This window comes from Oncorhynchus clarkii, chromosome 24 (genome assembly GCF_045791955.1).
Source record: "Oncorhynchus clarkii lewisi isolate Uvic-CL-2024 chromosome 24, UVic_Ocla_1.0, whole genome shotgun sequence".
NCBI lineage: Eukaryota > Metazoa > Chordata > Actinopteri > Salmoniformes > Salmonidae > Oncorhynchus > Oncorhynchus clarkii.
The window spans coordinates 43,514,518-43,526,425 of record NC_092170.1 but is presented as its reverse complement, the minus strand read 5'-3'; the positions used below and the strand labels follow the sequence as shown (position 1 = coordinate 43,526,425).

The 11,908-nt window shown below is 49.3% G+C and overlaps 1 protein-coding gene across 1 annotated transcript in view; it reads right to left on the bottom strand.

Moving 5' to 3' along the window:
* The window catches only part of LOC139382989 (protein phosphatase 1, regulatory subunit 13 like), a 69,240-nt gene that overhangs the window by 2,708 nt on the left and 54,624 nt on the right, over positions 1-11,908 (bottom strand). The window contains exons 6-10 of the mRNA XM_071127277.1: positions 8,680-8,759; positions 8,087-8,498; positions 7,657-7,971; positions 6,133-6,377; positions 1,690-1,827 (exon numbers count right to left, since the gene is read on the bottom strand). Coding sequence (XP_070983378.1) covers positions 1,690-1,827; positions 6,133-6,377; positions 7,657-7,971; positions 8,087-8,498; positions 8,680-8,759 — 1,190 coding nt within the window. The remainder of the gene's footprint in view (positions 1-1,689; positions 1,828-6,132; positions 6,378-7,656; positions 7,972-8,086; positions 8,499-8,679; positions 8,760-11,908) is intronic.

The following is an 11,908-nucleotide window of genomic DNA, read 5'->3' as shown; positions in this document are numbered from 1 at the left end:
CAGTTCCCCCTACCTCCTGCACGGCCCTCTAAACAGTGTCCAGTTCCTCCTACCTCCTGCACGGCCCTCTGAACAGTGTCCAGTTCCACCTACCTCCTGCACGGCCCTCTGAACAGTGTCCAGTTCCCCCTACCTCCTGCACGGCCCTCTGAACAGTGTCCAGTTCCTCCTACCTCCTGCACGGCCCTCTGAACAGTGTCCAGTTCCCCCTACCTCCTGCACGGCCCTCTGAACAGTGTCCAGTTCCCCCTACCTCCTGCACGGCCCTCTGAACAGTGTCCAGTTCCTCCTACCTCCTGCACGGCCCTCTGAACAGTGTCCAGTTCCCCCTACCTCCTGCACGGCCCTCTGAACAGTGTCCAGTTCCCCCTACCTCCTGCACGGCCCTCTGAACAGTGTCCAGTTCCCCCTACCTCCTGCACGGCCCTCTGAACAGTGTCCAGTTCCTCCTACCTCCTGCACGGCCCTCTGAACAGTGTCCAGTTCCCCCTACCTCCTGCACGGCCCTCTGAACAGTGTTCAGTTCCCCCTTCCTCCTGCACGGCCCTCTGAACAGTGTCCAGTTCCCCCTACCTCCTGCACGGCCCTCGGAAGTGTCCAGTTCCCCCTACCTCCTGCACGGCCCTCTGAACAGTGTCCAGTTCCCCCTACCTCCTGCACGGCCCTCTGAACAGTGTTCAGTTCCCCCTTCCTCCTGCACGGCCCTCTGAACAGTGTCCAGTTCCCCCTACCTCCTGCACGGCCCTCTAAACAGTGTCCAGTTCCTCCTACCTCCTGCACGGCCCTCTGAACAGTGTCCAGTTCCACCTACCTCCTGCACGGCCCTCTGAACAGTGTCCAGTTCCCCCTACCTCCTGCACGGCCCTCTGAACAGTGTCCAGTTCCCCCTACCTCCTGCACGGCCCTCGGAAGTGTCCAGTTCCCCCTACCTCCTGCACGGCCCTCTGAACAGTGTCCAGTTCCCCCTACCTCCTGCACGGCCCTCTGAACAGTGTTCAGTTCCCCCTTCCTCCTGCACGGCCCTCTGAACAGTGTCCAGTTCCCCCTACCTCCTGCACGGCCCTCTAAACAGTGTCCAGTTCCTCCTACCTCCTGCACGGCCCTCTGAACAGTGTCCAGTTCCACCTACCTCCTGCACGGCCCTCTGAACAGTCTCCAGTTCCCCCTACCTCCTGCACGGCCCTCTGAACAGTGTCCAGTTCCTCCTACCTCCTGCACGGCCCTCTGAACAGTGTCCAGTTCCCCCTACCTCCTGCACGGCCCTCTGAACAGTGTCCAGTTCCCCCTACCTCCTGCACGGCCCTCTGAACAGTGTCCAGTTCCTCCTACCTCCTGCACGGCCCTCTGAACAGTGTCCAGTTCCCCCTACCTCCTGCACGGCCCTCTGAACAGTGTCCAGTTCCCCCTACCTCCTGCACGGCCCTCTGAACAGTGTCCAGTTCCCCCTACCTCCTGCACGGCCCTCTGAACAGTGTCCAGTTCCTCCTACCTCCTGCACGGCCCTCTGAACAGTGTCCAGTTCCCCCTACCTCCTGCACGGCCCTCTGAACAGTGTCCAGTTCCCCCTACCTCCTGCACGGCCCTCTGAACAGTGTCCAGTTCCCCCTACCTCCTGCACGGCCCTCTGAACAGTGTCCAGTTCCCCCTACCTCCTGCACGGCCCTCTGAACAGTGTCCAGTTCCACCTACCTCCTGCACGGCCCTCTGAACCGTGTCCAGTTCCCCCACCAGTGACCCGTCCAGCAGTAGAACCAGAGGGCTGAGCCGAGCCCTCTGACCAGAATCCCCTCGTTCCCGACTGGCCCGACGCAGGATGGAATTGTACCCCTGGGAGGATGGAAGAGTACCACAACTTAATACCTTAACTTTCCCTTATTAGATACAGACGTAGTAACATCGATATGGAGAGACATGGCCCAAGAAGTCTTGGTTTAAAAATGCATGTGACTCTTATTAGTGAAAACCTTCCACTAACTGGATCAGTTCACTGACAATGAGACTGTTTCTTACATGGACTCAAGCTCCATCTACAGTATCAGACAACAGTTTAGACACAACTACTCATTCCAGGGTTTTTCTTTATTTTTTACTATTTTCTACATTGTAGAATAATAGTGAAGACGTCAAAACTATGAAATAAAACATATGGAATCATGTAGTAACCAAAGAAAAGTGTTAAACAAATCAAAATATATTTTATATTTGAGATTTTTCAAATTAGCCACCCTTTGCCTTGATGACAGCTTTGCACACTATTGGCATTCTCTCAACCAACTTCATGAGGTAGTCACCTGGAATGCATTTCAACTAACAGGTGTGCCTTGCTAAAAGTTTATTTGTGGAATTTCTTTCCTTCTTAATGTGTTTGAGCCAATCAGTTGTGTTGTGACAAGGTAGGGGTGGAATACAGAAGATAGCCCTATTTGGTAAAGCACCAAGCACATATTATGGCAAGAACAGCTCAAATAAGCAAAGAGAAACGACAGTCCATCATTACTTTAAGACATGAAGGTCAGTCAATCCAGGAATATTTCAAGAACTTTGACAGTTTCTTCAAGTGTAGCCGCAAAAAACCATCAAGCGCTATGATGAAACTGGTTCTCATGAGGACCGCCACAGGAAAGGAAGACCCAGAGTTACCTCTGCTGCAGAGGATCTGTTCATTAGAGTTAACTGTCTCTCATGGGACCGCCACAGGAATGGAAGACCCAGAGTTACCTCTGCTGCAGAGGATCAGTTCATTAGAGTTAACTGTCTCTCATGAGGACCGCCACAGGAAAGAAAGACCCAGAGTTACCTCTGCTGCAGAGGATAAGTTCACTAGAGTTACCAGCCTCAGATTGCAGCCCAAATAAATGCTTCACAGAGTTCAAATAAAAGACACTGTTCAGGAGACTGTGTGAATCAGGCCTTCATGGTTGAATTGCTGCAAACAAACCACTACTAAGGAGAAGAAGAGACGTGCTTTGGCCAAGAAACATGACATTAGACCAAGGAAATCTGTCCTTTGGTCTGATGAGTCCAAATCGAAGATTTTTTGTTCCAACCGCCGTGTCTTTGTGAGACGCAGACGTTGCTCTTGCTGCTGGTGATTCTCTGATCCACCTCTATGCAGACGACACCATTCTGTATACTTCCGGCCCTTCTTTGGACACTGTGTTAACAACCCTCCAGACAAGCTTCAATGCCATACAACTCTCCTTCCGTGGCCTCCAACTGCTCTTAAATTCTAGTAAAACTAAATGCAAGCTCTTCAACCGATCGCTGCCCGCAAATGCCCACCCGTCCAGCATCACAAATCGAGATGGTTCTGACCTAGAATATGTGGACAACTACAAATACCTAGGTGTCTGGTTAGACTGTAAACTCTCCTTCCAGACTCACATCAAACATCTCCAATCCAAAATTAAATCTATAATTGGCTTCCTGTTTCGCAAACAAAGCATCCTTCATTCATGCTGCCAAACATACCCTCGTAAAACTGACTATCCTACCGATCCTCGATTTCGGCGATGTCATTTACATAATAGCCCCCAACACTCTACTCAGCAAACTGGATGCAGTCTATCACAGTGCCGTCCGTTTTGTCACCAAAGCCCCATATACTACCCACCACTGCGACCTGTATGCTCTCGTTGGCTGGCCCTCGCTTCATACTCGTCGCCAAACCCACTGGCTCCAGGTCATCTACAAGTCTCTGCTAGGTAAAGCCCCGCCTTATCTCAGCTCACTGGTCACCATAGCAGCACCCACCCGTAGCACGCGCTCAAGCAGGTATATTTCACTGGTAACCTCCAAAGCCAATTCCTCCTTTGGTCGCCTTTCCTTCCAGTTCTCTGCTGCCAATGACTGGACCGAACTGCAAAAATCGCTGACGCTGGAGACTCATATCTCCTTCACTAACTTTAACCTGTTGCGACGACCAAACCCGGATCCGGGATTCTATTTATAGACCTAAGCTCATTACCATAACGCAACGTTAACTATTCATGAAAATCGCAAATGAAATGAAATAAATATGCTATCTCTCAAGCTTAGCCTTTTGTTAACAACACTGTCATCTCAGATTTTCAAAATATGCTTTTCAACCATAGGAAAACAATCATTTGTGTAACAGTAGCTAGCTAGCGTAGCATTTAGCGTTAGCATTAGCGTTAGCATTTAGCAGGCAACTATCACAAAAACAAGTAAAGCCTTCAAATAAAATAACTTACCTTTGAAGAACTTCTGATGTTTTCAATGAGGAGACTCTCAGTTAGATAGCAGATGCTCAGTTTTTCCAAAAAGATTCTTTGTGTATTAGAAATAGCTCCGTTTTGTACATCACATTTGGCTACCAAAAAAAAAAAAAAAAAAAAAAAAAAAAAAACGAAAATTCAGCCCTCAAAACGCGAACTTTTTTCCAAATTAACTCCATAATATCGACTGAAACATGGCAAACGTGGTTTAGAATCAATCCTCAAGGTGTTTTTCCACATGTCTCTTCGATGATATATTCTTCGTGGAAGCCTGGTTTCTCCTTGCTCTCAAATGGAAAAATAATTGCACCTGGCTTTGCGCTCCAATTTCGACGCAGGGACACCAGGCGGACACTTGGAAAATGTAGTCTCTTATGGTCAATCTTCCAATGATATGCCTACAAATACGTCACAATGCTGCAAACACCTTGGGGAAACGACAGAAAGTGTAGGCTCATTCCTTGCGCAATCACAGCCATATAAGGAGACAATGGAAAACAGAGCTTCAGAGATTCTGCTCATTTCCTGGTTGACGTATCATCTTGGTTTCGCCTGTAGAATGAGTTCTGGGGCACTTACAGACAATATCTTTGCAGATTCTGAAACTTCAGAGTGTTTTCTTTCCAAAACGGTCAATAATATGCATAGTCGAGCATCTTTTCGTGACAAAATATTGTGCTTAAAACAGGAACGTTTTTTATCCAAAAATGAAATAGCGCCCCTAGAGATCCAAGAGGTTAAGCACCAGCTGTCAGAGCAGCTCACAGATCACTGCACCTGTACATAGCCCATCTGTAAATAGCCCATCCAACTACCTCATCCCCATACAGTATTTATATATCTTGCTCCTTTGCACCCCATTATCTCTACTTGCACATTCATCTTCTGCACATCTACCATTCCAGTGTCTAATTGCTATATTGTAATTACTTTGCTACCATGGCCTATTTATTGCCTTATCTTACCTCATTTGCACACACTGTATATAAACTTGTTCTACTGTATTATTGACTGTATGTTTGTTTATTCCATGTGTAAAGCTGTGTTGTTGTTTGCGACACACTGCTTTGCTTTATCTTGGCTATGTCACAGTTGTAAATGAGAACTTGTTCTCAACTGGCCTACCTGGTTAAATAAAAGTTTTTTTTAAAAAAATTTTAAAGAATAGGTGAACATATGATCTCTGCATGTGTGGTTCCCACCGTGAAGCATGGAGGAGGAGGTGTGATGGCGCTTTGCTGGTGACACTGTCAGTGATTTATTTAGAATTCAAGGCATACATAACCAGAATGGCTACCACAACATTCTGCAGCAATACACCATCCCATCTGGTTTGCGCTTAGTGGGAATACCCTTTGTTTTCAACAGGACAATGACCCAACACACCTCCAGGCTGTGTAAGGGCTATTCGACCAAAAAGGAGAGTGATGGATTGCAACATCAGATGACCTGGCCTCCACAATCACCCGACCTCAACCCAATTAAGATGGTTTGGGATGAGTTGGACTGCAGAGTGAAGGAAAAGCTGCCAACATGTGCTCAGCATATGTGGGAACTCCTTCAAGACGGTTGGAAAAGCATTCCAGATGAAGCTGGTTGAGAGAATGCCAAGAGTGTGCAAAGCTGTCATCAAGGTAAAAGGGTGGCTACTTTGAAGAATACATTTTGATTTGTTTAACACTTTTTTGGTTACTACATGATTCCATATGCGTTATTTCATAGTTTTGATGTCTTCACTATTATTCTACAATGTAGAAAATAGTTTTTAAAAATAAAAAAATAAAAAAAACCTTGAATGAGTAGGTGTGTCCAAACTTTCGACTGGTACTGTACATTTCACTGTAAAATAGTCACAACAACAGAAAGCAAAGAGAAATAATGTGTCCTGTCATACCCTGTACTCTGGCAAAGCAGGTCCAGTGTTGGGTCCAGTGTTAGGGACAGGGTTAGTGACAGGGGAGAGGGATGTAGAGCTGTCCCCTTCTCCATCTGAGGAGGAGCTGTAGTCACTCCCCATCTCCCCCCCTTGCTGGCCCGTCAACCCCTTCCTCCGGAAAAGTTTATTTAGGATCTGTTTGTACTGTTTGTGATTGTGGTCCGGCTGCAGGGTGGCTGGCTTCTTCTGGGGTTGGACAGGGGCTAGGGACAGGGTCAGGGTCACAAGGTTACCACAACATCGTATAGACATGCAGAAGCTTTAGAAAATTAAACAAATTCATAATACCAGCGTCGCATTGATAACGTGATCAGCAGAAGATTCTACAGGACGAGCATTGATAACGTGATCAGCAGAAGATTCTACAGGACGAGCATTGATAACGTGATCAGCAGAAGACTCTACAGGATGAGTATTGATTACGTGATCAGCAGGAGATTCTACAGGATGAGTATTGATTTCGTGATTGATAACGTGATCAGCAGAAAATTCTAGAGGACGGGCATTGATAACGTGATCAGAAGAAGATTATAGAGGACGAGCATTGATAACGTGATCAGCAGAAGATTCTAGAGGACGAGCATTGATAACGTGATCAGCAGAAGATTCTACAGGATGAGTATTGATTCCTTGATTGATTACGTGATCAGTAGAAGATTCTACAGGACGAGCATTGATGACATGATCAGCAGAAGATTCTACAGGATGAGTATTGATTACGTGATTGATAACGTGATCAGCAGAAGATTCTACAGGATGAGTATTGATTACGTGATCAGCAGAAGATTCTACAGGATGAGTATTGATTACGTGATCAGCAGAAGACTCTACAGGATGAGTATTGATTACGTGATCAGCAGAAGACTCTACAGGATGAGTATTGATTACGTGATCAGCAGAAGACTCTACAGGATGAGTATTGATTACGTGATCAGCAGAAGATTTTACAGGATGAGCATTGATAACGTGATCAGCAGAAGATTTTACAGGATGAGCATTGATTCCTTGATTGATTACGTGATCAGTAGAAGATTCTACAGGACGAGCATTGATGACATGATCAGCAGAAGATTCTACAGGATGAGTATTGATTACGTGATTGATAACGTGATAAGCAGAAGATTCTACAGGATGAGTATTGATAACGTGATCAGCAGAAGATTCTACGGGATGAGTATTGATTACGTGATTGATTACGTGATCAGCAGAAGATTCTACGGGATGAGTATTGATTACGTGATTGATTACGTGATCAGCAGAAGATTCTAGAGGACGAGCATTGATAACGTGATCAGTCGGGGAGGCTGTAGATATATACTAAATAAATAAAACCTTGCAATTAATAGAACGACAGTGAAACAGTTTGGTGGTGAACTTTCTTAGTTTCTACCATTCACTCCGTCATTCTCACTCACATCCCTGGTTCCCTCTGTGTCAAATTCTTTATGCAAAATAATTGTATATTAGAAGTCCTTTCCTAACCTTGTGACCCCGGTTCAGGGTTTGGGTCAAGATTGGAGTTAGGGGTCACAGAGCCGCGTCTCTTCAGGGCCCGGGGGATCTCAGAGCGAATCCGAAGCAGCTCTTCCATGTCAGGGACATCTGGGCTCTCTGCAGCCACCACTGGTTGCAGCCTGGACGGGCTGAGGGGCCTAGGGGCCACCGCCTGGGGTTCTCCTCCTCCTCCTCTCTCTGTCTCCCTCCCTTTCTCTGGGAGAGCTGGGTCAGGGGCCATGGGACTTTGATGAATTGGGTCCAGTCGCTCCAACTCAATGTCAACATCACCTGGTTTCAGCACTGTGGGAGAAGAGAGAACACACAGATGGACGGACAGAATTTACACACAGACGGGTGACCACACATAAGTGGTTAGATAATGAGAGTAGAGTCTATGTTCGTTTAGATACTATACCTTCCCCGTGGTAGGCTGGCTGCCTGAGCTCATGGGTCTGTGGCTGGGCCGGTGGCTGGGTCTGTGGCTGGATCTGTGGCTGGGTCTGGTACTCTCTGTACTCCAGGTAATCCCTATACTCCCTGGGTACAGCATGGCGGTACAGACCCATATCCCTCTCGGTACCCAGGGCCCGGGGGTGGAGGGCTGACGATGCCCAGTAGGGGTTCTGGAGCCGCATGATGACGGAGAGAGGGATGGGTCTGTGCTGACGGGGGGGCTGGGAGGAGGAGGAGCAGGGGGGGATGGAGATACGGGATATGATTGGTTGGGGAGGGGCGTGGTAGAGGGAGGACGAGTCGGGAGGAACAGTGATACGGGTGTTACGGGGGAGAGATGAGTGGGTGGACTGGTGGGAACGAGGGAGGGTGTCCTGGAGGAAAAGAAGAGGGGGCAGAGAGACAGAGATACTGTTAATCTGACCATCATTGTTATACATGACAATTTAAGCAATTCAACTTTCCATGTCAATACAGTACACCAGAGAGAGAGAGAGAGAGAGAGAGAGATGATTAACAAACAGAAACACCTGAGCACGCGCACGCACACCCTACCTTCTTCGAAGGGGAAGGGCCATCCAGGTTAGATTCTCTCCAGTTGGTGTTTGGCACCAACGGTCTCAGCCACTCAGTCTCTGCAACAGGGAGGTGCTAGGTTACCAACAGGGAGGTGCTAGGTTAACAACAGGGAGGTGCTAGGTTACCAATAGGGAGGTGCTAGGTTAACAACAGGGAGGTGCTAGGTTACCAATAGGGAGGTGCTAGGTTAACAACAGGGAGGTGCTAGGTTAACAAAATGGAGGTGCTAGGTTACCAACAGGGAGGTGCTAGGTTACCAACAGGGAGGTGCTAGGTTACCAACAGGGAGGTGCTAGGTTAACAACAGGGATGTGCTAGGTTAACAACAGGGAGATGCTAGGTTACCAACAGGGAGGTACTAGGTTACCAACAGGGAGGTGCTAGGTTACCAACAGGGAGGTGATAGGTTACCAACAGGGAGGTGCTAGGTTACCAACAGGGAGGTGCTAGGTTACCAACAGGGAGGTGCTAGGTTACCAACAGGGAGGTGCTAGGTTACCAACAGGGAGGTGCTAGGTTACCAACAGGGAGGGGCTAGGTTACCAACAGGGAGGTGCTAGGTTACCAACAGGGAGGTGCTAGGTTACCAACAGGGAGGTGCTAGGTTACCAACAGGGAGGTGCTAGGTTACCAACAGGGAGGTGCTAGGTTACCAACAGGGAGGTGCTAGGTTACCAACAGGGAGGTGCTAGGTTACCAACAGGGAGGTGCTAGGTTACCAACAGGGAGGTGCTAGGTTACCACCGGTGTGTGTTAATCCTTGTTTAAGTTCTTCTCTGTACCATGTTATCAGTAAACAGGTGTGTAGGTGTGTGTGTGTGAGACCTTACTGTCGTAGGCGTGTGTGTGTGTGAGGCCTTACGGTCGTAGGCGTGTGTGTGCGTGTGTTGAGGCCTGACTGTCGTAGGTGTGTGTGTGTGTGTGTGTGAGAACTTACTGTCGTAGGCGTGTGTGTGTGAGGCCTTACGGTCGTAGGCGTGTGTGTGCGTGTGTTGAGGCCTGACTGTCGTAGGTGTGTGTGTGTGTTGAGGCCTTACTGTCGTAGGCGTGTGTGTGCGTGTGTGTGAGGCCTTACTGTCGTAGGAGTGGTGTGTGTGTGTGTGCGTGTGTGTGAGGCCTTACTGTCGTAGGCGTGTGTGTGCGTGTGTGTGAGGCCTTACTGTCGTAGGAGTGGTGTGTGTGTGTGTGCGTGTGTGTGAGGCCTTACTGTCGTAGGCATGTGTGTGCGTGTGTGTGAGGCCTTACTGTCGTAGGAGTGGTGTGTGTGTGTGTGCGTGTGTGTGAGGCCTTACGGTCGTAGGAGTGGTGTGTGTGTGTGTGAGGCCTTACTGTCGTAGGAGTGGTGTGTGTGTGTGTGAGGCCTTACTGTCGTAGGAGTGGTGTGTGTGTGTGTGAGGCCTTACTGTCGTAGGCGTGTGTGTGCGGCCTTACTGTCGTAGGAGTGGTGTGTGTGTGTGTGAGGCTTTACTGTCGTAGGCGTGTGTGTGCGTGTGTGTGAGGCCTTACTGTCGTAGGAGTGGTGTGTGTGTGTGTGAGGCCTTACTGTCGTAGGAGTGGTGTGTGTGTGTGTGAGGCCTTACTGTCGTAGGTGTGTGTGTGCGTGTGTTGAGGCCTGACTGTCGTAGGTGTGTGTGTGTGTTGAGGCCTTACTGTCGTAGGCGTGTGTGTGCGTGTGTGTGAGGCCTTACTGTCGTAGGAGTGGTGTGTGTGTGTGTGAGGCATTACTGTCGAAGGCGTGTGTGTGCGTGTGTGTGAGGCCTTACTGTCGTAGGAGTGGTGTGTGTGTGTGTGAGGCCTTACTGTCGTAGGAGTGGTGTGTGTGTGTGTGAGGCCTTACTGTCGTAGGCGTGTGTGTGCGTGTGTTGAGGCCTGACTGTCGTAGGTGTGTGTGTGTGTTGAGGCCTTACTGTCGTAGGCGTGTGTGTGCGTGTGTGTGAGGCCTTACTGTCGTAGGAGTGGTGTGTGTGTGTGTGAGGCCTTACTGTCGTAGGCGTGTGTGTGCGTGTGTTGAGGCCTGACTGTCGTAGGTGTGTGTGTGTGTTGAGGCCTTACTGTCGTAGGTGTGTGTGTGCGTGTGTGTGAGGCCTTACTGTCGTAGGAGTGGTGTGTGTGTGTGTGAGGCCTTACTGTCGTAGGCGTGTGTGTGCGTGTGTGTGAGGCCTTACTGTCGTAGGTGTGTGTGTGTGTGAGGCCTTACTGTCGTAGGAGTGGTGTGTGTGAGGCCTTACTGTCGTAGGCGTGTGTGTGTGTTGAGGCCTTACTGTCGTAGGCATGTGTGTGCGTGTGTTGAGGCCTGACTGTCGTAGGTGTGTGTGTGTGTTGAGGCCTTACTGTCGTAGGCGTGTGTGTGCGTGTGTGTGAGGCCTTACTGTCGTAGGAGTGGTGTGTGTGTGTGTGAGGCCTTACTGTCGTAGGAGTGTGTGCGTGTGTGTGTGAGGCCTTACTGTCGTAGGTGTGTGTGTGTGTGTGAGGCCTTACTGTCGTAGGAGTGGTGTGTGTGTGTGTGAGGCCTTACTGTCGTAGGAGTGGTGTGTGTGTGTGAGGCCTTACTGTCGTAGGCGTGGTGTGTGTGTGTGAGGCCTTACTGTCGTAGGCGTGGTGTGTGTGTGTGTGTGAGGCCTTACTGTCGTAGGCGTGGTGTGTGTGTGTGTGTGTGAGGCCTTACTGTCGTAGGCGTGTGTGTGCGTGTGTGTGAGGCCTTACTGTCGTAGGAGTGGTGTGTGTGTGTGACGCCTTACGGTCGGTCGTAGGAGTGGTGTGTGTGTGTGAGGCCTTACTGTCGTAGGAGTGGTGTGTGTGTGTGAGGCCTTACTGTCGTAGGAGTGGTGTGTGTGTGTGAGGCCTTACTGTCGTAGGAGTGGTGTGTGTGTGTGAGGCCTTACTGTCGTAGGAGTGGTGTGTGTGTGTGAGGCCTTACTGTCGTAGGAGTGGTGTGTGTGTGTGTGAGGCCTTACTGTCGTAGGCGTGGTGTGTGTGTGTGAGGCCTTACTGTCGTAGGAGTGGTGTGTGTGTGTGAGGCCTTACTGTCGTAGGAGTGTGTGTGTGTGTGTGTGAGGCCTTACGGTCGTAGGAGTGTGTGTGTGTGTGTGTGAGGCCTTACGGTCGTAGAAGTGGTGTGTGTGTGTGAGGCCTTACTGTCGTAGGAGTGGTGTGTGTGTGTGAGGCCTTACTGTCGTAGGAGTGGTGTGTGTGTGTGAGGCCTTAC